General features: G+C 30.4%; 2 protein-coding genes and 1 long non-coding RNA gene across 5 annotated transcripts in view; 1 reads left to right on the forward strand and 2 right to left on the reverse strand.

Annotated features, from left to right (window-relative positions):
* Nucleotides 1-449: 449 nt before the first annotated feature.
* Nucleotides 450-7,520, reverse strand: LOC141453581 (uncharacterized). Of its 3 annotated transcripts, none has more exons than XR_012458075.1 (5): nt 7,362-7,520; nt 6,350-6,563; nt 3,026-5,529; nt 2,282-2,442; nt 450-584 (listed from the first exon to the last, which is right to left on the reverse strand). It is a non-coding gene; the product is annotated as an uncharacterized lncRNA (long non-coding RNA). The 3 variants fall into 3 exon arrangements; XR_012458074.1 differs by lacking the exon at nt 7,362-7,520 and adding an exon at nt 6,690-6,821 and having other exon boundaries at nt 6,418-6,563; XR_012458073.1 differs by lacking the exon at nt 7,362-7,520 and adding an exon at nt 6,690-6,821.
* On the forward strand, nt 4,985-18,829 carry LOC141453578 (protein disulfide-isomerase A5). The gene is made up of 10 exons (XM_074126967.1): nt 4,985-5,126; nt 5,816-6,042; nt 7,207-7,417; nt 8,386-8,606; nt 8,794-8,965; nt 11,466-11,567; nt 11,644-11,950; nt 12,938-13,140; nt 13,286-13,478; nt 15,024-18,829. Exons 1-10 carry the CDS (start codon nt 5,097-5,099, stop codon nt 15,272-15,274), a joined length of 1,917 nt encoding a protein of 638 aa, XP_073983068.1. The 5' UTR covers nt 4,985-5,096; the 3' UTR covers nt 15,275-18,829.
* Nucleotides 18,830-20,460: 1,631 nt separating this feature from the next.
* Nucleotides 20,461-25,667, reverse strand: part of sNPF (short neuropeptide F precursor) — a 128,668-nt gene continuing 123,461 nt past the window's right edge. Inside the window, exons 2-4 of the mRNA XM_074126969.1 lie at nt 23,154-23,252; nt 22,011-22,150; nt 20,461-20,894 (exon numbers count right to left, since the gene is read on the reverse strand). Of these exons, the coding sequence (XP_073983070.1) occupies nt 20,853-20,894; nt 22,011-22,150; nt 23,154-23,250 (279 nt within the window). The 5' untranslated portion in view covers nt 23,251-23,252 and the 3' untranslated portion in view covers nt 20,461-20,852. The remainder of the gene's footprint in view (nt 20,895-22,010; nt 22,151-23,153; nt 23,253-25,667) is intronic.

A 25,667-nucleotide genomic window follows, 5' to 3' on the forward strand; every position in this document is an offset into this window, starting at 1 on the left:
GGCCATTGCTAAATATAGTCATGACAAAATGACGTAGAACATAGCTCTGAGTGGGAAATGTAATTCGCTGGATAATTTTGCTGTTTACTATGCTCATAGCAAGAAAATCATTGTCCTATATCTTGCAAAAATGTCTTTGTAACAGACTGTGGATTACAAAAATGGATTTACTGTGTATAAAATTAAAAAAAAAAAATGATTCGGTAAATTTCTGTATTGTAGAAGTGTGGAATTCCCCGGTGTTGTAAAGGTGACAGTTATTTACAAAAAAAAAAACTTAATAAATAAAAACCTTATATGAATTAAATACAATTTATTGTTGTAATTGCTTTGTGAGAGACTAGAGGCGGGAGGTAATGGCCATCAAGGAGTGGTTATCCTTAACTACCGGCACCCAGATATTTGTGGGCATTGCTAAAGGACTTGGCTGGTTACCAGATGTTGAAATTTTGTATTCTCTGTCTAGAACCTTCAATGTTGCTTTTAATTTGGAGGCTTTTCTTTATGCTTATCTTTGATGTAGTGTAGGTGTGTTGAATGGTTTTTTTCTCTCTTTAACTAGTCTTCATTCTTTCAGAACTTTCCTGGAGCAGAATAAAATAGTATTATAGATTGAGGAATCCCTTCTTGGCACTTGTGGAGAAAACAATAGGACTATATTGTAAATCCCCCTTAAATTCTGGGAAAATTATAATTATCTGTATTTTCTTCTAATGGTTTTGTTAAATGGTAGAGAAAAGTATGATTTAAGCAAAGGAAAAGTTCGAATTTGTAAATGTTTCACTTGCAAAAGATTTTGGAACTAATACAGATAAAGAATATTTTGCTTTTAAAACTCAAATTTGTTAGAACCTCACATTTACTGGAAATTTAAAAATAATCGTAAAATTTATAGCTTAATAAATATTAAGAGCAAAGCTTTAAATCATCAAAAATTTTACGTTTTGTCAAAAATTAGTTCTAGAAGAACTTAAAAGAGTTTATTGCTCACATATTTCATGAGCGTTTAATTTAAAAGAAATATTCCAGAGGGAAATAAAAATGATGGCACTCTAAAAAGAACAAAATTTAAGTACTAGAAAGTAAGAAGCAGGGATCATGGACCAAGAATTATGGGTTAGTAGTGAGTATATTTGAATGTTTGTGGGTGGGTGGGACTAGCAGGAAACCTGACTGGCCACTGTGGCGGATCTATCTCCTCTCATACCACTAGCCTTGCTATCTCTTTCGCGATCTGTGGGTACATGTGTTTGTATTTATAGGGAGTTAGGGTACCCAGTTAGTATAGTCTACGCCGAAAGACCTTGGGCTACCAACACCAGTTTGGGGTTGTAGGCAAGGTAATAGCGGCAGTACAGATAAATTTATCCAGCTCGCATATTATACCTTCAAGATAAATACCTTTTTTTTCCTTCTTCCCTTATTTGGAAATATATTATTTATTATCATTTTGTTTTAAACAAAAAGTTGTAAATATTTAAATAAATATCAAACAAAATCTAAATTTTTTGTTGCTTTCGTAATAAATAACCGTTCATGGCCGAGTTCAGCAAATAAAACAATTTGTAAATAGATAATTCGTAAATAGCTCAAAATTCAACACACAACATAAGATTGTACAAGTAATAATAATAATTATAATAATGCTTTATTACAAAATAAAAAAATAGATACAAAAGTAATACATTTCTACACATTCTACGGCATGTTAAAACCGTCTGCAGGAGTTTGATAATGAGAGCTTGAAAGGAAATAAATCTAACCAAATTACATTTAAAAAAAAGAGAAAGACGTAACGATATAAACATATTTAATATTATTTTACAATAATTCAACTGTTGTGGTTAATGAAATAACTAAATTAAATGAAAAATAAAATAAAAATAACAGGTAAAAGAAAGAAAAAAGAGGAGAGCAAAAAAATAAAAATTGAGAAATAAAAGTAATCTAATACAAAAATAGAAATTGGGATAATAATAATTACTTAAATTAAAAGTGAAATCAAATAAAATATAAATGTTAATGTCCTAAAGGACGGAAACTGGAAACTCTGGTATTCATTTGTACTTCTGTTGTGTACAAGTATTTTGTAGGTAAGATCAAGCGAGAGTGTATCCTCATCTTCTGAATAAAAACAATTCCACGCAATAAAATATTTCAAAACATTAACAAAATTAATGCCATAAAAAATATTTAATAATTAAGTTTAGTAATTACTGAATGATACATTCTTAAAAGAGAACTTACTATTATTCTTACTAAATAAACCATTTTCTCTTACCAAATTCTCTTGGTTCAAACTGTTACTTTTTCTTCAAACTCCAGATGTTAAAAACATATTTTATTAATACTTTGTGTAGTTTTTAAAATAATATATCACGCTGATATGGCACTAGGTATAGAATAAGCAAAAAATGGCCTCCAAACATTTCCTTCAAACTGCTGTAAAATCCATGCTTCTATAATGTTAGTTGTAGGCAACCTAGATGTAATGTACATATATGAAGTTTTGAGATAAAATAGGACGATTTTTGAGAAAAATCTCAAAAAAAGAAAAAGCGGAAAATCCACTCTGTAAATTTGTTAAACCGTTTAAGGAACTCGGAATTTTATCAATTTATTTAATTGATTAACATACGCAGTGCAACTTTATAGAAATGGAAGCATTAACTTTCTGGCTTAACATTATAAAAGATGTTTGAAATTATCATTCCATAATTGTCCATCGCTTCCAGGTGATTCGAAGAGTTCAAATAACTGAATTAATCATTTGAAGGAGATGAATAAGCAAGGATTGGCTAATGCATAAACAGCTTTTATTTCTCTTACACTAGGAAAACCAATAAGTTTAAAATTTAATTTAGAACGTCAGAATAAAAAAAAAATATCTTAAAACTTTATTTGTTATTTTTCAGTAGAATAAAAAAATAAATAATGGATTTTTAAAACGAGAAATCCTACACGGGTTGAAAGAAAAAAAAAACGACCAGAGTGAACATATGAATGGCATGAAATCATATACTACCATTGAAATGTGCAGACGATCACTTTTCAGATGGCATCTGTATTCTCCTTTAAACAGCTTATATAGCGGTTTGATAGATGAAAATTGTTCGTTTCCTTTCAGCACACAGTAGGATACAATCTCTATTCTTATAATTTTCCAGCAAAAGGAAACTATTAATAGTTCAAATAGATAACAGAACGACATCATGTCCCTCAAAAAAACTTTTTGTAAGCTTTATTTAATTTTGTTCTCTTTTTTACTTTCGCTTTCTCTAGTCCGAGAAAGTGGTAATTTTCTATTTTGAGCTTTATCCGGTCCTCTGAATAGTTTTTTTTTTTTCAGAAGCGAGAAAATCGCTAGCTCACTGGCGTTTTAATCGCCTAGATGATTACCTGGAAGGTGATTGTGATGATAAATAGCGGAAAATCGGATTTTTTAAGCAAAAATTTTGTTTCTAATTAAGTTGCGAAGTGACTACTTGGAGGAATTACAAATTATTAATAAATGTTACTTGAAATTTAATTGAATTTTTAAATGTTTTAAAAATTCAGACAAAATTATCTGAGTGATAAATTATTATTATTACTTTAAAATATATAATAGTTTATTAGGCGCATCAGCAATGTGTTTGGGCCCTGATATTTTTCTTTGTTTTTATTCTAGTACATTGCAGGTTTCCAGATCGTGCTATCTCGGGATTTCCACGTGGGACTCCACTGCACTAGCCACTAAGTTAATAGCTTCCCTTACAGTTTTTCTAAAAATTGCTGTAACTCGAGAACTAACCAATGTGGCTACATTGCTGGGATTATGGACTTGGCCAAAGCTTGCTGTAAGCATTTTCTGCCCTTTTTGCTTCTGATACTAAGGTTCTTTCATATTTTGGTATTTTCTCGAAAATTGATCAACGATTAACTTTCTTCCCATAATTCACTATTACTTGAAATATTTTTCCACCATAAATGATCTTTTTCTTAGGAAAGTCCAACCATAGCACCCTTAAATGTCTAGGCAGAACAATGTACATTTTCTTAGACTGTTATATTATTACTATGTAACATTTATGGGACATTAAATGTTCCATAGAAATACAAATATGTCACAAATCAGTTAAAAGGAAATGCAACATTAACGATAGGGCTTCTGAGATTAATGTTCACCTTCTCTTACTAAATAAGGAAAAAAAAAATCTGTATATGTGTTTGAAAACGCAGGAATCTGAAACTTGTTATTTCGGGTGAGCCCTACTGAAGGATCTGACAGTAAATGGACGGTCTAAATCCCTGAAGTAAAATATTTTGTTAGTATATCCTACAGCTGCGCCCAACATTTTTCAAAATTGAGATTTTGGTATAATTGGTTTAAGACTAATCTTAGACAACTGAGTACATTTCCAGAACGATCCATTCCGTATCAAGCAATCCTTCTATTGTAGGTACATACATATGTATGTATGTAACATTACAAGGTTTTTCTCTCTTTCCCGAAAATTAGGAGTATTGGGCAAGGTTCACTTGGGAAATAGATGCCACATTAATGATAATTTTAATTATTGCTGTATTAAAGCAGCAGAGCGCCTCTCTGAGCTGCGACCATACTTGTTACTTGACAGCCCAGAGAGGAGAGTTCAATTTTAAACCTTTAAATCGCTTCATATTTTAGTTACGCTGTGACTAAGGGAACCTTTAAAAATGTTTGAATTAGATTAAGAAAATAAGAGAAAGTCCTGTGAGAGACCAATCCAATATATTTTACTTCAGAACAAACGAATACAACCGGCCAGAACCGGCTACGCAGCTGCTTTCTGGCAGCTCATAACCTTCCACGTAGAATAACCTGTCAAGAGCCTGTTGTTGTTATTAGCCGATAGCCAATCCAGTTAGAACACGACAAGTACCAGAATGGTGTCGGACTTTTAGACATTTTTGGGATATTAAAGTCAATGCTTCAGTCCTGAGTTTCCAAGAGAAGTAATTTTGTGGTCCAGGTGTAATTATCGTGTGATTAAGAAGATCCAGAAGGAAATTTTCTAGAATTGTTTCAATTGGATTATTTGGAAATCACTTGATGTTTGGATCAGATTTGCAACATGAAAGTTGCTCTTACTTTCCTTCTAGTTGTGAGTATCAATCGTTTTATGTTCCCTCCAATGATTTATTTCAGTATCATAAGTTTTATTTGTATAATTAGTAGCTTCGTAATTATCACTTCAACTCTTATCTTTAAACCTCTAGAAGGTACCAAGATTCTCTCACTACAATTACTGTCTATTAGGAGAAGGAAGTTCAATATTTGTTATAGTTTTATCATGAATTAGTCCAAAACATTGAGTATCTACATAAAAGGTTTTAGTGACCGAATCTCAATCTCTATTGATGCTTTAATAAATTCTTGAGGAAGTGACTAACTAATCATTCGTCAGACCATATCACTTATACAATGTTTTTTTACATATTTAAACGTGGAGCCTTTCCCTAATTTTATTGTCGTTTTTAATCAGGCTATTGAGGGTCTTGATTTTCCTGTAACAAATAGAAGTATGTAGATATCAGTTTGTGACTTTAAATCACAATTTTCTTAATTTTAATCCTGCATATTTATTTCTCCAAATCCTTATGTGTACAGATTTTAATAGGGATCACAGCGCTCGACAAGTTCTGCTGCAATTTATTTATGAAGAATTTATTTATTCATCGATTTAACTAGTTATTTATTTATACCTGGATCTAATCTGAAGTCTTGAAACCAGAGCACAATTAATGTTGACATATTTTATTTATCTATTTTGAAATTTTGTTTTACTTACAGGCATGGTGGACAGTGTCAACAGTTCTCTGTAAACATGGCCAAAAGGCAGGCTCAATTGAAGAAGTGTCTGATATTAAAGAATTTAAAAAGATTTTAAGGACTAAGAACAATGTTTTAGTTTGTTTTATTAGTAATCCAAAAAAAGCAACAGGGGTTTTGACTGTTTTCAAAGAAGCAGCTGAGGTTATTCGTGGTCAAGGAACCATGCTGATTATAGAGTGCAGTGGGTATGTTTAAAAAACCACTACAGGAAGGTGACTGAATTATAAGGTTTGAAGGATAATAGGATTATTTATTAATTTAATTTAATAAATAATCTTATAATCCTTCAACTGTAAAGCGTATATGCATGCGCACTGTTCTTTGCAAAAGTGAGAAACCTAATAAAAATTGTAAAGACACAAAGGTTTCTCATAACTGAAAAAATTACAGTGTCATATGGAAAAAAAAAAAAATCAAAAATCCTAATGAGCCTCTGTCAACTTTTATGTTATTTTTTGAAATATGTTTTATGTTTCGCATGTACAAAGTTACCATAAAAAAAATATAGAAAAAATAGGGAAGTCCAGAATGCTTTGTTGTATGTTTTTTAAGTTTCTGACCGGTTTTCGGAATTTCATCGGTTGTTGATTCACCACTTTCGTGTAGACAATATGACTTCCACTTTAGTTTCAATCACCCTCACGTTAGTTGTTGCTAAACAATAACATTAATAACAATTGCTACAGTTCTAGAATTCTTTGTTATTCTGGAAAGAACAAAATTACATTTAGATTAGTTAACATTAAAAAACTTATTACTTCTTAATTTATGATTGAGATCTGCTGAGTTTTTTTTGTCCCCAATTGTAACATCTTCATAGTCTAATAAGTACCTTTATAAGTGAAAACATATTCTTGTGATTTGTTTAATAAACCAATCAAATATTGCAATAAAATGGAAGGTAAATCATATGATCTTGTGAGGTTTTAAAGAAGAACTTGAATAATTGTTTTTCATATTTTGCTATAAATGAATAAATTTTATGACAGAGTTCTCAGAAGTTGGATTAAAATCAGTAGTTTTTTCTTATTTGATTGTGCTAAGCAACTTTTACTTATATGCATTTTTTCTCGTTGTTTTTATTCGCCAAAGCATGTATATTTTTTTATTTTGGTTTGCCGGTTCCGGATTTTTATCGATCATAAGAGGTTGATACATCTGTAGGTAAAAAGAATTCGATTTCCTCTTATATTTTGTTATTGCTGATGAACATTACAAGTGTAGTGTAATGTTGGTTTTATATAAAAAAAGTGACTACACTCAGAATTTTAAAGAAGGAATATTACTCAGTGATTGCTAACATTTGTATTTATTCATAATAATAAATATTTTGTCTTGCCATAAATTAGGGAAACAAAAAAATTATGCAAGAAGTTAAAAATTCCTGCGGATGAGCTGTACTCGTTAAGACATTATAAGGATGGCGAGTTTCACAAGGTGTACGATAGAAAGGAAACCGTGGCTTCCATTGTTAGTTTTATGAGAGATCCAACTGGTGATATACCTTGGAACGAAGATGATAGCTTAGGAAGTGATGTGATTCATCTTTCAAATTTACAGGTACATTTTTGTAATTTACCACAATCTTCAAATAATTATATGCATAGTGCTACGCTTTTTCAAAAATTCGTAAATCACAGACATATTTGAATCATATGTATGTTCATATTATATTTCAAAAATATGCTGCCATGTATATTATGTTTAATAAAATATACATATACACATAGATTATAAACGTTATAGGTATATATGTATTGTAGCTAAAGATTATAATTTACTGTAAGACCTTACCTTCTTTCTCGGTAAACAATATATTGTTGTAAACAGACTTGCATGGTCAGTTTGATTTGAAATTTTTAATTTTATTAAATAATTATATTTATGTACTCCATATTTTTTCACGTGTTTATTATTTTTAGTTCACGTTAATTTTATTTTTAGTTCATACATGGTAAAAAGCTCTTTTTGATTCCACTTTATTTCCATTCTCATTTTTGTTCGGTTTTTATAGTAAATGTTAATATCTTCATTAAACACTTGGTTGGTAAACCGCATTATCCTATGGACAGATCTCATCTCAATGTATATGTATTTATTTGTTAATTAAATTGGTTCGACCGCATTGTCTGAAAACATAAAACTTTTGCGAGTAAGCCTGCTTCATTTGTTGTTCATTGACTTTTTTTGGACATATGTCCATCTTTCTGTAACAAGTCTTGATGAACACTCTGTGGTCCTAACTACTGTTATTACAGCCAGAATTCATATTCTGTTCATGTAAGAAAATTTTCTGGGACCTAACTGATATTATTTCTTGCAATGAAAATGATAGCTAGAAAATGATGTGGTTGAACTTTCAAATTTTAGCTTGATAATTTAAGCAAAACAAATGCTTACTACATTTTCTTCCTATAATTAGTATTTCCCAAATTTAATCTGGAACTCTTTTGTCAAAAAGAGTTTGTTGAATGTTTGTATACTATAGTAATGTAATAATATATAATGTAGAAAATTTCTGTTTGCAGAGCTTATTAAAATTAGTCAGAAAAGAAACCCGTCCGGTGTTGATAATGTTCTATGCCCCTTGGTGTGGTTTTTGCAAGCAGCTGAAACCTGAATATTCGAAAGCCGCAACTACATTAAGGGGTAAAGCTGTTTTGGCTGCCATAGACGTCAACCAACCAGAGAATACACCAGTACGATCTGCCTTCAACATTACTGGCTTTCCAACACTTCATTACTTTAAGTAATTGATTCTTTTGTCAAGTAAAATAGTTAGGAGTTCTCATTCTTTTCGATTTATTGATTAGTTAAAGTGATTTCGATGTGTGCCTTGAACTTGTCATACATTCTTTAATTGACTAAGTGATTGTCCACTTTTAAACCCTTTTGTGTAAAGATATGTGATTTTATTTATAACTTATATTTTTAAGGAATGGCGAATGGGGAAGTACGTACGATGGTGAAAACAAACATGATGATTTAGTGAACTTTGTTAACAATGATGGCAAATCTCCACCCAAACCAAAGGAACCTGAATGGTCAGATATACCAACGGATGTGGTACACCTTACTGAAGAATCATTTGATAATACTGCTTCACAGGTACATGATAAATTTTGTCCTTTAAGGAAGTCCTTTAAAGCACAACTATTATTAGAAAAATGTAGCTAGGTCCGCAGATCCAATAATATCTAATCTTAACCGACGTAGCACGCAAGTTGTTTAAATTCCTGACCATTTTCAGACTTTAATTCATAATCAATTAATTAATCAGTTTGGTGTAGAAAATTTGATTTCAACTATTCTTCCATCTCAAACTTCACTTACTGAGTACTGAGTTGAAATCTGATTAATACGAAGAGAAATACAAAGGTTTGAAATTTGAACGAATATGAAAACATTCAAAATTGACCATTTTATATCTCATAAACTAAATATTACCACTAAACCATTGTAGTTTATATCAGTTATATAGCTTCCACATTCTGAACGAACTAGTTTGTATAAATACCACTGTTAGCATACGTATCCTGTTTCCCAGTTTGTAGTTGGTCATTCACTGTTTTGAGCCCTTATTTCTTAAAATAGGTTACATTGCAAGTCTTGTTTCCGATTTATGTAAAAGTGGCGAATATGATAGAGGGGATATTATAGTTTTGGTCTTGTTATTTGCACTTTCTAATTTTTTAATAGTATTGGTAGTATAACCGTTATTTGTGATTATTGTGCGATTAGTGGTGACTTCTCGCTTGTAGTTGTTTGGTGCAAGTGGTATGTGGGTTTTAATGTTTTCTAAGAAGGGCTAGTTTATGTTGTGTAAGATGGAGGGAACTACTGTGTTTCATAGTGACAATAGACGTATTCTGAATTTTAAGTTTTACTCTTCTAGTAATTTTATTTATTTATTTATTTATTTATTGTTTTTGTGGTCTTGTTTGCACATTAACCAATTACTTTATATGAGGGCTGGAAAAAACCAACACATTGGTACCGCACAATTACAGTTGGCTCCTAATGCCTTAATTTACCAATACATTGGTGGAAAAAAAACCAGCCCTATCTTTCCCAATATACAATTTGAGGAATAGCGCAGCCTCTTTCACTTCTTTCTTCATCATGACTGCCACTCTTCTACTACATTCTGCTTCGTGGCTTCCATGAGATAAGGATATCTTGAGTGCTGCGTACTGACTTATTCCTTCCTAAAACAGCAGAATGGTCTCTGAATGTGACTTCGTTATTTGATGTGAGCTTAGAGTGGTGTAAATAGTAGTGTAGTTATGATAGTATTTGTGTGAGTAATTAGGAACTAAAATCGAAATTATAGAATCTCGCTGCATCCTATATTTTTATTTTATTCCCTCTAATGAATTTGTAAATGCTTCGTAGCGCATCAGGATTCATTATAGCTAAAATAATTTTAGCGCTACAGGGAAATCGTACATGTGTGGCCAATTCCTTTAGGATCTTGCCTCTATTTCTGTTATATCTGCTGCGTCTAAAGAGGAGGTAATCGATGTCCCCATCCTCCCCGCTATTGCAATAACATTTAGGAATATCTAAAAACTTAATTTCATGCAGATGCTTTTCTAGTAATTGATCTGTAATTTATGTAAGTTTGGGTGTTAGGATAAGTCAATAACGTGCATTTGTCTCCATCTTGTTTGAGTATGAGTAGAGTGAATCGTATGTATAATGTGCGTAGGGTGTTACAATTAATTCTTTCTTCAATTGTGGGACGTAAGTTATGTTCAAGATGTTGCATAAATATTTCGGACAATTTTAGCGACTTGGAGTTTTCACATTCCAAATCCGTTCGTAACTAGATAAAAGTTGGAAGAAAAGAATAATAAAAGAAATTCTCAATCATGGTTTTTTTATTTTATTTTAATATGAAGAGGATGGAGAAAGTAGAGATAGATTTTTGGAGGAGATCTTTGTGAAAAACAAGAATGTATAAAATGATAAATGTGAAAATGACAGAAGTGATGGAAGTAAAAGAGGGTATTACAAGAAATTTAGTGAAGAAGAAATTGAGTTGTTGGTGTACGAGGGCACAAGAAGGATAGCAGCGACTAGGTGTCCAAATAAGATTTTCGAATGGATGCCACTTGGAGTCGGAAGAGAGAAGAGTAGACCACTACTGCCGTGGGAAGAGATGTCGGGTCGCGGTTTGGCTGACGAGGACTGGCACGATTGCCTTGGACTAAATGGTATTAACAACTCCAATAATCTCAACTCCACCTTCACAAACCTGAAACATTACACAAAACATGTAAAACCCTTAAAACACATTCAGGTTTTTTAAAAATTTAATTTCAGTATTTTAACAAGAATGTTTTATGACTCATTAACATTTAAAACAACACACGCAATTTAACCTCACACAGTCACATCAAGTGTGAGACGGGAACATAAGTGAAGTTCGAACTCTTTGCAACAAATTGATAAATCTATCCCTGATGATGGATGATTATCGGATACCGGTCAGGGATACAATAAACATGCGTTCTAAGACAGATAAAATTAACGATATTATTAACAACAAACACTGCAGGCGGGCCTAACTACATTTTCAATACGTTTCTATCGTTTATTTTAGGAGGAATCTATGCTAGTTATGTTTTATGCTCCATGGTGTGGTCATTGTAAAAAGTTGAAGCCTGAATATGAAAAAGCAGCCACACAAATGAAAACTGAAAATGTGAGTTACATTAAGTTAAACTTTCTCTAAATATATTGATTGAATTTTTGTTATTTTAATTATTTATAATTGTAAGATTAAAGGTATATTAGCAGCTGTAGATGCCACTAAAGAACAATCATTGGCTAAAAAATTTAAAGTAAAAGGATATCCTACAATAAAGTACTACAGTGACGGCCAAGAGCGCTGGGATGTCCCACATTTACGTGATGCAGATAAAATTTTATCATTTATGAAGAAACCACAAAAACCTGAACCAACTGCTCAAGTTGTTGAACCTGATTGGGAGAATACTGAATCTGAGGTTGTTCATTTAAATACGGAAAATTTTAAGCCAGTATTAAAGAAGAAGAGACATGCATTAGTCATGTTTTATGCACCATGTACGTAAAACTTTATTTCGAATTAATATTAAGGCTCTATAGTAATGAGGAACTGTATAAAGTATAGTCGCCTAAACTTTCATTAAAGCCAAGGGATCTATTGTTCACTCCTTGGCAATAAAATCCTTTTTCTATGGAATTGAAGTTGTAGAATTCAAATTATTAGTCCAAGTCAAAAATCTAAGTAATCCAGTCAAAATATTCTCTTAAAGATCTGCATTTTTTCGATTCAAAATCCTTATGATCATTTTTTTATCGTTCAAAATGTTTAATATTCTACAAATTACACAAATCTTATTTATTTATTTTTTTGAAGAAGCAAAAACACTGAATAAGTGAGAATATACATACATATTATACATAATATACACACTTGGGTACGCATCAGCATGGTCACGTGACCGGCGACCAACCAGTGTTGGGTAGCTTTTAATCAGCAGCTGTTAAAGCAGACATGTCAGGACGATCGACTTTATGTAGTTAAATGATCACAGGGCCATCGGCGCCTGAGACTGCGAGAAGTGTTAGTAAGTGTTTCTGAATGTAACAGTTAAGAGGAGTGAAATGGGAAGCTAACTTAGCGTGGAATTTTAAGTAGCGGGATTGCCTAAGTCTGCGACTGAAGAATATTTGGGTATGTGTGGATGGTGAGGTTAGAGACAAAAAATGAGAAGTTTACTGTGTTTCTTAGGATGTGGAATTGGAGGGCTTGTAATCGGTTGAGGCTAGTTCCCTTGGTTGTCTCCAATAATTCGAGCCTGTATAGGAGCGAGTAAAATAATAAAAAAAATTTGTTCGTTTGTTACAGTCAATTTAGAGCGTTTGACAAGCAGACTTTTCAGAATGACGTATCTGTTTTTTAGTCTATCCTAGTCAAGTATGAGGGTTCCATGTGATTGAGATTGTATATTGTTTTTCAGAATGGTTAAAAGTAAAATAAATAAGAATCAATATGTCAAATATATTACCTTAATGTTTTGTAATTAGGGTGTGGACATTGTAAAGCCACGAAGCCTGAATTTATAAAAGCAGCCGAAGAAGTTAAGGATAATTTAAGAATGGCATTTGCAGCAATAGACTGCACTAAACATCAAACAATATGCAGTGTGTTTGAAGTAACTGGTTATCCCACTTTTAAGTACTTCCATTACTACAATAAAGCTACCGGTGAATACACAGGAGGCAGGAAGGTGAATAAAATTGTTATTTAAAAGTCAGTCATTTAACTACTATTCTCCTATTTCCTTGAAATAGGTTTTAATAGAAATGTCTCTTGGCGGAGTTCATGTTAGTCACCAGTTATTTGAGTTTTTTTTATTTTTGCCTTAATTACAGAAAGCTGATTTCTTGGCTTATATGAGAATGAAGGATGAAGATCGCACTATTAGAGATATCCCTTTAGAAGCAGAGCCGTTGCCTGTTTGGTCGGATATTACTGGATCTGACACAATTATACAAATGACCGACAGTAATCATCAACAAATTCTCAAAAAGCATAAATCAGCATTGGTGATGTTTTTTGATACCGGTGAGTAAAGTTATCGTAGTGTTAAAAAAAAAAACTAATTTATAGGATCTAGAAGCTAACACTCAGAACTTCTCTCGAGGTTTAGTTATACTTACAACTAACTAAAGCTAAAGCGGTACTACCTAGGGCAGTCGTTCTCTAAGTGTATTCGGTTGGGAGAAAAAAATGGTAATAATGAAATAAATAGTATAAAAACTAGTAAAATATTATTCAAAGACGTCCAAAGCAAAAACTAAGAGAGGTTGAAAGGAACGTCGGGTCTTCTAGCTGACCTCATGTTAATGATCTGAAATTTTGTTGAATAAATATAGCTTTTTTGCAAGTCTCCTTAATATTATGTCCGGCACATTTGTTTCATGTTAATGAAAAAAATAGGATTAAATAAATAAATCATTTTTCTCCTTGTATTTCTGTATTATTTAAAATTCGCGTAAGGTGCTGTTTATTATCTACAAATCGACAGATAGACGAATTAACAACTATTCATTAGTATAGAATGAAACATTTGAAAAATGGCCCCTAAAAGGATTTCTGTCGAAAATGAATATTCTGCAATTTAAGTAAAAAGTATTATTTTTCTAAAATTAGGATTTTGTACATAAGACAGCATAATGAACGATAAAAACTCGGAAATCTCAGAGCTATAAATGCAAATACATTCGGTCACATATTCTAAATATTTGTGGGAAAGACCAGTCGTATGAGTCACATTTAGGTTATTATTTTGTTTATTGCAAGAATCAATTTGTTTAAATGAATCTTTAAATGTAGTAATAGTGATAAAATGAAACTATTAGATTCATGTAACTGTAACAGTGCAACTTGATTTATTTCCTCCTTAAATTACTAACCAATACACCCAACATATGTATAGTACCACAAATTTTTGTATGTGAGTGTTCCTTAAGAAAAATTTCAAGTGAAACGTGTTCTGCAATTCTAAAAAGATTGTGTACCACCAGCCTAAGGGATTGATACATCAGTCAGACTGCAGTACGTTTCTTTTTGTCAAAGAAGAAAATCTACATATATAACCTCAAGTTACGGTTTCCATTTTTTAGAATCAAAGTATACCAAGCTTGATAGAATTTTTTCCACAAATAACTTGGTTATTAATGCTGATTGATGTAAATGTATATGTCGCTTGAAAATTATTTTTTCCTGCCTTAAATTAAAAGTACTTATTTCTTACAGTTTTGCAAAAGTAGATTTTTAATAAATTAGATAAATTTGCTTTCATTTTACAGTTAATTAAGATTACAATAGGGAAGGGATTAGCTATGAGGTTAGCATACTGGACTCCCACGCGGAGGTCCCGGGTTCGAATCCAGCAGCTGACCCTTAGATTTTCTCTTCCTAGGAGCTTCTTACAGCTCACTGTCCGGTGATGGACAGTGTTGTCTGTAACGAGAGAACACTGTCCGGAGGCCGGCAGTGCACTGGAAAAAGCTCCGGGCGCTAATAACCTCAGCTGTTGATGCGCAAAAAAAAAAAAAAATACAATCTTATATCAGTTATTTATTTTAATTTTGTCTTTATTTTAAGGTTGTAAAACGTGTGACGAAGTGATGAAAGATTTTGCAAAAGCTTCAAAGAGTTTAGACCCAAGTATTACTACATTAGCTGCTTGTGATTGTAAACAGAATGAAAAAATGATTGTACAGTATAATGTTACAAATAGACCAGTTTTAAAATATTTCAAAAATGGACGATACATTAGTGATTATAAAGGAAATCTTACAAAAACTGAAATAGAATCATTTGTACATTCCTTAATAACTAAAGATGAATTATAAATAGTGTGTATAAATAATTCGTATAATATTGTGGGGAATCAATGGTTGGGTTGCAAGCAATACATCACCTGTGATATTTAATGTTATTATTCTTTTTGCTTTCATGGGATCATCATTATTATTATTATTATTATTTTTAACCAATTGGCAAATTAATATTCAAAGCAGATAGATATGTAAAGGAATGTTCAATTAAAGAAAGGTAAAAAAATTGTAATAGATATTTTACGAATTTAGTTGAAATTGATTTTGGTTTATCACTGTGCTTGTAACTTTAAGTCTTCCATGTGAAGAGTAGAAATTGAATTAATTTTTTAAAGTATAATTTTCAATATTTAAAAAAGTAACAAGACTTTATTAATTAAATTTTTTTGTATAAATAATACATACGTATTTATCTGGTGATTCGAACCATACATAGGAATTGACAAATCGTTTCAATAAGTGAAATACAATATTTCTGAAATCTTTTTTATTTTATTTTTATTATTTATTTATTTTAATATTATTATTTTTATTGCAGTGTTCTTTATATTCATTAAGACAGTTTTTATCACATTTATTACGAGTCACCAAATGAATCGTAATAATTTTTAAGTCTGATAAGTTAAAAACAAAAAAATAATAAAAATTATATAGTAATAAATTAAAATAAGAGAAGTTAATCGTGTAAAATGATGACTCAGGGGTTTCACATTTTCAAGTTACGGTAACAATTGGAATTGTTTTTGAATCATTTAGATATAGAATGGATCTCATAAAATTGTTTATTTGTTGCGTCTCCTGAAATTTTCACTATATAAATGATAGATCTTTTAAAGGTCACATTCGTTAATTAATTGCTCACTCCTAATTTTTTAAATAGTCTACTGCATCGTTCCACACACACTGTGGCCTTATTTTTCTATGAGACATCCCAAGAAAACTTGAAAATTGTTTTTTATGCCTAAAAAACATAATTAGAGCAGCAGTTTTACGTCTCTCTTATCATAATGTTTCGATTGTATTCTACTCACTGTAGTACATAAGAGACATAAATAATAGGTGGAATTCTGAAATAATCTGGTTTGCTGCACTGATTTCTTTTTTTATTTCTGCAATTTATTTAACCTTTTATTATCAATTGCGACAAACTCTATTTGATCTCTCATTTTTAATTTTTTTTGAGTTTATTGTTTTGTGTTGCGGATCTTTACCACCATTTCAGTCTAATCTAAGATTTTTCCTTTGCCTAATTCATATTGACTATTGTCAATTAATGATCTTCAATAAATTTCTGACAAGATGCTTACTTATTGTTGACTTAAGTATATAATATAAAAAGCTACCTTACTTTTTGTTTTCTTGGGGGTCAACAGCTCTCTATGTTTAATTCTTCTACATTCTTAAATACTTATACTGATGTTGCTATCGCTCTCAGTCAATGCCAAGGGGTTAAAAACAGCTTTTTTATTTAAAAAATGCTTTTCCTCATGTGCCTTTGTTATCATTTTCTAAGGCCAATTTAGAGTGACTACTTTCATTTAGAACATACTTCCATCTTGTTGTGAAATCCGTTTTCTTCATTCGATGGTTATGTTTTCTATTGTTTTGCAGAATTAATTTTAAGTGGTTCCTACTATATAGTATGTATATTTCGTCTTTATATCCAAATAATATTGCTTTAGAATTTTGACAAGTATGTCCAGTCATAAGGAAACTGGCTATTTTGTCTTTTAATTAAAAATAACTAAGTATACTAAAAATCTTATTAGGCGCCTCGATAGCCAAACGGTTATAGGCGAGGCCGAAAAGTTAAGATATTCATATATTGTGGTACTGAGTTCGATTGCCGATTGAGGCCTTGCTTTTTATTATGTGTTTAATATGAGAAATTTATAGTAAAATATGTTTGCTTGAAGCCTCCGTCCGCGACACCTAATTTGGTAGTTGGACACACAGTCCCTCTAAAAAAAAATAGGCATTACTTTAGTACAGTAAATCTGCCAATATACTCGTACATGCACTAAATGAGTTTTTTTGGCTTATTAATTTTAAATATACATTTAATATTTATTTATGTTATATTTTTTTTATCAATGTTATAGATTTCATAACCTTCAAATGATATCTCCAAACTTTCAAGAAACTTAATAACAAAACTTGTTATTGTTTAGCTTGATAAATCCGTGCCTTATTTCTAAAAAGCGCTAGTGATGTATTACGTTCATTTAATACTATTTAATGACTGCTGAGAATTACTAAGTTTCTTAGAAATCATTCAATGCGTTAATATATACGCATTTCTTGCTGATAAAAAACAAGTTATTGTTTTCTCAAAAACTATAGATAATAAATACTGAAATGTTCAATATAAAATTTATTTAAAATTAAATGAAAATTCCATATGATGGCTTTGTAGTGTATTAGAAAAATATTGAATTGGTGTCGGACATGTTTTTAATAAAGCATTAAATGCTACTGCTTACGGCTTCCATGATTTGTTTTTATTTTGCTAAATCGGTTATTTTAAGATCATGCTTTAAGTCAGAGATGGTTGTTTGTTTATTTCTTTATGCTTAACTATACTTTTTATGTAATATTACTTTTATTAAATAGATTTTTCACCGCTTTATTGATTTGAAAGCTTTGTTTTAAAAAATTAAGAGACATTGGTTTTGTATAACTAGTCATATTGCATTTTTTAATTTTTGTCCAAGAACGTTTTATTTTAAAAGTATTGCAATTGCAGCAGTAGCTTGTTTAATTGTAAAGCATTCTTTTGTTTATTAAGAGTTTGGCTTGCCTTTATTTACAGATATTGTACTACATACATTTTTCAGTCTTCATTTTTAAACTATTTGCTCTAATCTGATAAAAGAAGCAATTTAATTAGAAAAAAAAGTTTGCTGCAATTATTTTTCTAATTCGTCTGTTTTAAGTGAGTTAGGCATCCAAAAATTCGCTGGAAAAATATTGTCATGAAGCTTGATAGATTTAAACTGTTACTATTCAAATTTTTTCATTCCTCACTTTTTATTTGTACCATTTATTTGTGTTTCTTTTTAATTTTTCCAGAAATTAATATTTCTTAAATATATACACATATATTTTTTTTTATTCGTTGAAATAATTTAATTTTGTTTACAAATTAAATAATTTAGCACGAAACAGAGAGTCATTTGGTTAATAAATATACAATGGTTGTTTGTTTACCGCAGCAGGTCGCTGCTGGATGGATAAAATTAGCAGTATTGTTTTGTAAAAAAATTAAGGGTATCTGAGATTTTGCATTGTACACTATATGCAGAATTCAGACTCTTTTAATTAGAACTTTTAAATTCAATTTAAGTTTTTTTTTTCTGCTATGTGGGACATTATCAGCACAATTTCGCAGTACTTAAAAATTACTAAGCTAATATGAAAAAAATAATAAATGTGGAAATTGAATATTATACATCAATTTGCCGACAAAACTTTGTATCACTTGTTACACTTGTTTGTTAATTATTCCAAGTAATTAAGTGCCTTTATTGTGAAACAATATTATAACAATAAACTTATTTTCATATAGAATTTTTTATTTCCTTAATAAGTACATTTTATAAAATATATGGTTTAAGCAATTTGTAAAAGATAAATTTAAAAAGCAAAATTCTTTTTCTTCAAAACACCAAATGGTAAAATTTCCAAATTTAAAGTTTCAAGATTGCTTTAGTTGAAATTAGACAAGTAATCGTTACAGAATAATGGTAAATTATTACATAATTGCCCTTTTTACCTTTTTCAAGCAAAATATCAGATTTAATTTCTGTCATTTTATCGAAGAGTGGAAATCATTTGTAGATTTTTGATTTAGAATTGTTCAGTTGAAATGAGAAGGGTGTCTCTTGTTGTTTCTTTTTCCAATGATTTTATTATGAAATCAGATCGGAAAAAAAAGTTAAACTCTTTCTCCAATCTTCATTAATAATCAAGACATGATATTACTCCACATTTGCTTGTTCCAACAACCGTTGCAGTTGCAAATTTCAATAAAAGTTTAAAAAAAAAAAAAAAAAAAATTTGTATTACTATATTATTTAAAGAAATCTCTGGGCACTTAAGATGTTGACGCTTCCTAAACTAAGAAAATAATTTCAGTTCAGTACATTTTTTCTAACAATATTACAACACATACAAATAGTATTTTGTTAAGCAGGAATTGAGTTCCAAGTTTACTTTATTTCGAAGGAATTCTCAAATGGGCTTTACTGTGCCTTTTCAGCTGGTGCTTCAGTTCAAAGCGTCTGAAACTTTTCTCTAATCAAAGTTCCTCTAAATGATGACTACATATCTCAGTATCAACGCCTATCTCTTCCGCTTGTAACTAACCTATTGCATACAATAGTATTGTTGGCAACGCTGGCGTCAGCGTTCTTCACACTTGATCCAGTAGCAGTCGAAAGAGTTAATACTACGATTTTAACAGAGTCAATCAATTGGGATGGCAATGTTATTTCGCGTTTGGCCGCTAAACTGCCTTACATCATGACTTGAAAATGGGACCAAGAGTGACGATGAACTAAACTATTGCTGAGAATTGGATATGGCTCTAATTTAGGTAAAAACAGATATAATAGAATGAATTGCATGAACACGTTTTTCTTTTAAATTGAACTATTTGTCGCTGGACATTGCTAAAGTCATACCCTAGAAATAAATTATTTGTTCAAATCTTTATCCTTAATTGGATCTTGAAAATTTTATTATAATTCTAATTGTTGAGTCAATTGTCAAGCAGCCTCAAGGTCTAAGATTATGAACAGATTATATTAGACAAAGGTCGATCTGTATCTTAAGACTAACATGACTTAAACATTCAATATGTTAACTTTAATCAAAACTTTTGTTCTAAGGAAGTCAAATCGGTTTTTTAGAATCGGTCTTGGAAAGAATTCCGGATTGTACATCATTAACCCCACTCAACAATCAATTTATTTTTTCTCCGAATACCTGTAGGACAAAACTTTTAAGATCCATATTAGCATCCTTCCTGAATTATATGCACACTGTGTGTTTGTTCCTCTTCTACAAATGTTGTGAATATTAAAAAAGCAAGGTATATAGGATTGAGAGATTATTAAACAAATTATAACTAATCACATTTATTTATTTACAAAGGAAGAGTAGGTCATAAAATTCAAAAATAAAATGCATTAAACTGCTGCAATAATAAAATTGTATATATTTAATCAGCGGGATTATAATAAATAATATAACTATTAACTGTTTATTTTTAAATTATAATTGGACATCTGTTTCACAAGAAAAACATATTCATTTTAAATAAACAGTAAGTGGGAGTTGACATTTAGGCTACTAATTGATTTATATTACTTCTAATTCTGGTTCTAAAAGTATATAGTACAGAGTGTTGACTGTAACAATTTTATTTCAAATTTGGAAAACAGTGAAATTGCAGGAATTTTAAAATCATAAATCATTTTAAAGACATGTTTAGCCAATATACTGTTATTAATTTATATTAATTCACTTTAGATAATAAGCAATAGAAAATGAAATATATATATTTATAGTTTCTTAATTAAATCAACTTCTATAGAGTATCAATCATAGAGTTGTCCATTAGATGGTCACCCTGGAAAACAAAAAACAGTACAATAGAAAATCAACAATGTAGTAGACTAAAAACAGATATTGGGATATTGTTATTAAATAGTTATATCCTATCTGATCTAGTTTAATTTAATTTCTATTATATATTAGCATTCCTAATCACGTTCAATTAAATAATAACATATACGTTTATATATATATATATATATGTATGATTTTCTTAATAGACCTTTCGTTCTCCTAAAAATGCTTTTATATTATGATTATTAGTCTTCATGAAACTTTATTTTTATTTCTATAAAATAAAAAAATCTATTTTTACAACTACAAAATATTGTAATAATGAAATTATTATCAGCTAAGATGTAAATCATTCATCAATATTTCAATTGGTGAATTTTGCCCACTCATAATGATGTTTTTATTTAACTACATAAAATAAAATCAGATTAACTTTTTATGCATTTATATTACTAATTTTATTTTGTAATATTGAAATGTGATAAAACTGCAGTAAGCGATTTAGATAAGCTTTTTAATATCATCAAAATTGATTCCATATACATTTTAAAAACAACTGCAATGATTATTACTTTTGAATAACTATAATTTTTTAATACTTTCGGATCAGTGATAAAAAGAGAAAATGTTTATTTATTTGGCAGAAGAGTTAAATTTATTGTTTATTCATTACCTTTCTATCAAAAGGAGTCAGTATTTCTCACTAAAGTTTATTACTAAAGTGTTGTATATACATTAAAGTTAGATTGAGAGTAAGAGGAATAGCTGATAGTTTCTTTAAATTTTTCTAAAATTATTATTTATATTCAGTTAAAGTCGAATATCGTCATCGCCCATCTATCAAATATTAGTTGTTTTTTTTTTGTATGAAGGATATAATTGACGGTGTTTTCTAGTAACAGACTACACTAGTTATGAGCAGTTAGCTGTAGAGTTGGGTTCTAGCAGAGTAATTTATTAGGGCAAACACTGGATTCAAACACGGGCGAAACATTAATTTTTTTACGACTAATAAATTTAAAAAAAAATATATTTAGAACATGTTTATCCTATTATTATTTACAAATAATATTTAAATTTACTTTACCAGTTGGTTTAGAGCTTGTTTTGATCATACCTGAAGGAAGGTGGGATCATTTCTGCGTCCGAATCGGAGCCTCAGTTGAGGAGATCTGTTATTCTTCCTCACAACTTTGTGAGCCCAGGAGTCCGGCAAAGCTTCCCTTTGTAGGAGTAGTTCATACAAGTCTCGCATACCTACAATTTCAATAGAAATGAATTTTTAGAATTTATAAAGAAAAAAAAAAGTATTCAGAATTGTTTTTTCCTTTGCTGGTCAAAATTATGTTTAGGCTCGTGGGGTTGAGAGAACTTATAAGGCATCCTATCAGAAGATTTTAAGTAAAGTGCAGAGTACTTTGGTCAGGATAATCATCAACAATCTTCGGACTTAAGCCTTGAGAAGACTGCAAGAGGCATAATGAAAAATTATGGTACAACATTTTAAATAAGGTTTGACCCAGTTCTTGGCGTGTACAGATAGTATTGCATTGTCAGCAAAATTAGAGGTGGGTTACCCTTGAGCGCTGCATTTAGACGAACCTACAAAAAGATTGTGCAAGAAACTGTGAGAAGAAAAGGTATGCAGTCAAGGGAATCTTTTATTTCAAACATTCGACAGATTCGAACTTCTGGGTGCGCTCTTGACCGACCAGAATGACTTAGAAATTAGTGCACTGCAAATGATACAGTGATATTGATTGAATTACAGTTGGATTACTTTCACGCGGTGAAAGTAATCCAACTGCCAGCCCTTACATTTTCCTCCTTACTAGAAGCTTTTTGCAGTTCAATGTCCGGTGATGGACAGTGTTGTCTGTCTTTAACAAGAGAATATTGTCCGGAAGGCGGAAGTAAACTGAAAAAAGCTCTGGGTGCAAATGATCTCAGATGTTGACGCGCCTTGAATTATGTAGAGGGTAATAAATAATTAAGTTTTGATTGATACACCATGAATGTTGTGAAAACATTTTATATTATAAGATTGTTTCTAATTGAATCGAAGTTAAAAAGAAATTACTGAAAATAGCTGGCCAACTGCAGAAACGTAAAGCTGAGTTAATTAAAATCATTTTGGGACTATTCTGAAGTTTATTTTTTATTATTAATTTTGTTTTAATCAGCATACAACAAAGTAAAATAGACTACAAAAATAAAAGTTATTATACATATTACTAGTAAATCTTAAATTTGTACTAACTGTCATAATCTTGTATTGCAGGTGCCGAAGTGGTCTCTGGTGTGAACATGAGGGCCACAGCTATCAGGCAGCAAAGTGCACTCAGGGCAATCTTCATCTCTGCAACAGTAGTGATGTCATAGTTAATAAAATGGAATCAGTTTTTTATTTATTTTTTAATCCTAATCTCTTTAATATGTTAATAAAGCAAAGAACTTCAGAGTGTTTGTGAATAATATTTTTTTATAATAATAATGGAGTTAATACATGTCAAATTTTCAAATCAATTGCAGTTGCGAGTACTGCAGGTGTGCAATTTACTTCAAACAGTAGATCTGTTTGGATCGCTGGGTAATATGACTTTTTTGCAGAGAAGTTAATTATGAATATTTATAATTATTAAAAATATATATAACTTAAATTAATCCAGTGTTTTTAACGAGAATTTAATTTTAACAAACTGCTTAGGGAATTTCTTCCATAAAACAATTTATTATTTTACAATTTTTCACTGAAACTGCAGCTATCATTTTCAATTAGTATTTTGTGGAAAATGTTTGAAACTGTATTGCTAGCAATATGTTTTATATTTGTTTGATTTTAACCAAAAAAGTTATACAAGCCCGTGCAACGAAGATGACCTTTTCCACTCTAATATTTGTAATATGTACCATCTCTGGATACCCATCAGATTCGTTTTTATTAAGTTTTACTTAATATTAATATGCTTTATTTGTAAAGTAAACTTATTAGCTTCTTGAGCTCATGAAGCATAAGCCTTACGGGATCATTCTCAACTGTTAGACTATATTCGATGGAAAGCTGAATTCGAATCGGTTGCAATTATTATTATTATTATTATAGCATAAGGTAGAAACAATTTATATTACAAAAAGTTCTCATTATTTAAACAGTAATAAGTGATTACAAAAGTAACTTGTGCCTTCGTCAAAGGATCTATTTCTAAGTTCAATACGGAACTAAGTGACCTTACAACTTTTATTAGGAAGATTAGTCAATAGCTTTTTTATTTTTTTTAATTAACACAACAGCCGATTAACAATTAATTTTGAGTTAGTTCACTCCTTTTCTTAATATAACTTAGAAATAATTTCTTTCTTTGACATGTTATAACTCATTAAATATTCGAAGGGTTTCTAGAAAGTACTAAGTTTAAACTTAAGTAATTAACCAAACAACCTTGTTTTGTCACTGTCATGCTGCAAACTTTTTCACTTATTCCATTAAAGGGCCTTCTACCTTTAGCAAGTGGATAACAAAATGAAGGCTTACATTTTTAGGAAATAATTTCTATTGATAATCTATTACTAATATTAAATATTAAGCTCGAGATCTTTATAATAAACTTTCTAAAGTTAATAACACAGATGTTGATGTCCCAATAAAATAAATGTACATATTTATTTCTTGAGTTTGTAGCAATATGTGTAAACCACTAAGTGAACAAGTTCTTATTTAATTTTAAATGTATTTATGTATATTTTTTGAGATGTCTAAATCATTCTGATCTTATTTGAGACAAAAGAATTGTTTAAAAAGAATTTGTCTTTATACAATTTAAAATAGTATAAATTTACCTTATAGACAAATACTCGCGGCCATAAGATTGTTCGAAGATGTTGAAAATAAGTCTACGGACCAGAAAATAAATAAATTGCAATACTAGTACATTGGCTATTTTTAATATTTCTATTTCTTAATGGTTAATTTTTCCGTCGACAGCCATGGTATTTTTAGGACAGTTCTCACGATGAAAGAAATTTGAAAGGAAGTACAACAAGTTTCTTTTCATACTGACTGAATCCAAAAATAACAGATCCGGCTCATTAAAAATAATCTTTTCTGGAAAGACCAGATGATTCTTCATGCCTTCCGAAGCCATTCAAATGGTCCAAGAACTTTTGTAGAAAATCAAAATAAATATTACCCTTGAGATGTTGACCATAGAAATCTTTTAGTTGCATGATCTTCATTACAAGATTTTCGCTCTTACGTTTTTTTTTTTATTGTATTGATTTAAGAATTCTTATATTAATTAATCTGAAGAGCCATCCTGCAAATGAGTTACGTCCCAAAAGCTTTGCGCGCATTGCTGTTGCGCACTGTTTTCTTACCAAAAGAAAATTGTTGAAAAAGAAAAAATAAAGTGAATGAGGTAGTGGTATAACGATGTACTTGGAACGAAACACTGAGCCATAGTTACATTGCTACTTGTTATTTCTTAAAAGTTGCATTAGAAATATGAATTTAAAGTCTTGCGGAATACGAGCGATATTTCAGCTAACAAAACAATAAACACATTGCAAGAATGTAATGAAATTGCATAAATTCTTATAATAACAGTAATCTAGTTCAAAACAGGGGGAAATTGTTTGTCTGTAGGTTAAGTATTTCGATGAAGGGATAAAGCAAAATGTATGTGCTAGCTAAGAAGGGCACATACATTTTGGTTGTTGAGGGTAATGTGGTTTCATCAATGTAGAATGTATTTACCATTATTAGATGGCCATCCAA

Source organism: Rhodnius prolixus, unplaced genomic scaffold (assembly GCF_049639745.1).
Source record: "Rhodnius prolixus isolate KJV_2025 unplaced genomic scaffold, Rpr scaffold_3, whole genome shotgun sequence".
In the NCBI taxonomy this organism is placed as follows: domain Eukaryota; kingdom Metazoa; phylum Arthropoda; class Insecta; order Hemiptera; family Reduviidae; genus Rhodnius; species Rhodnius prolixus.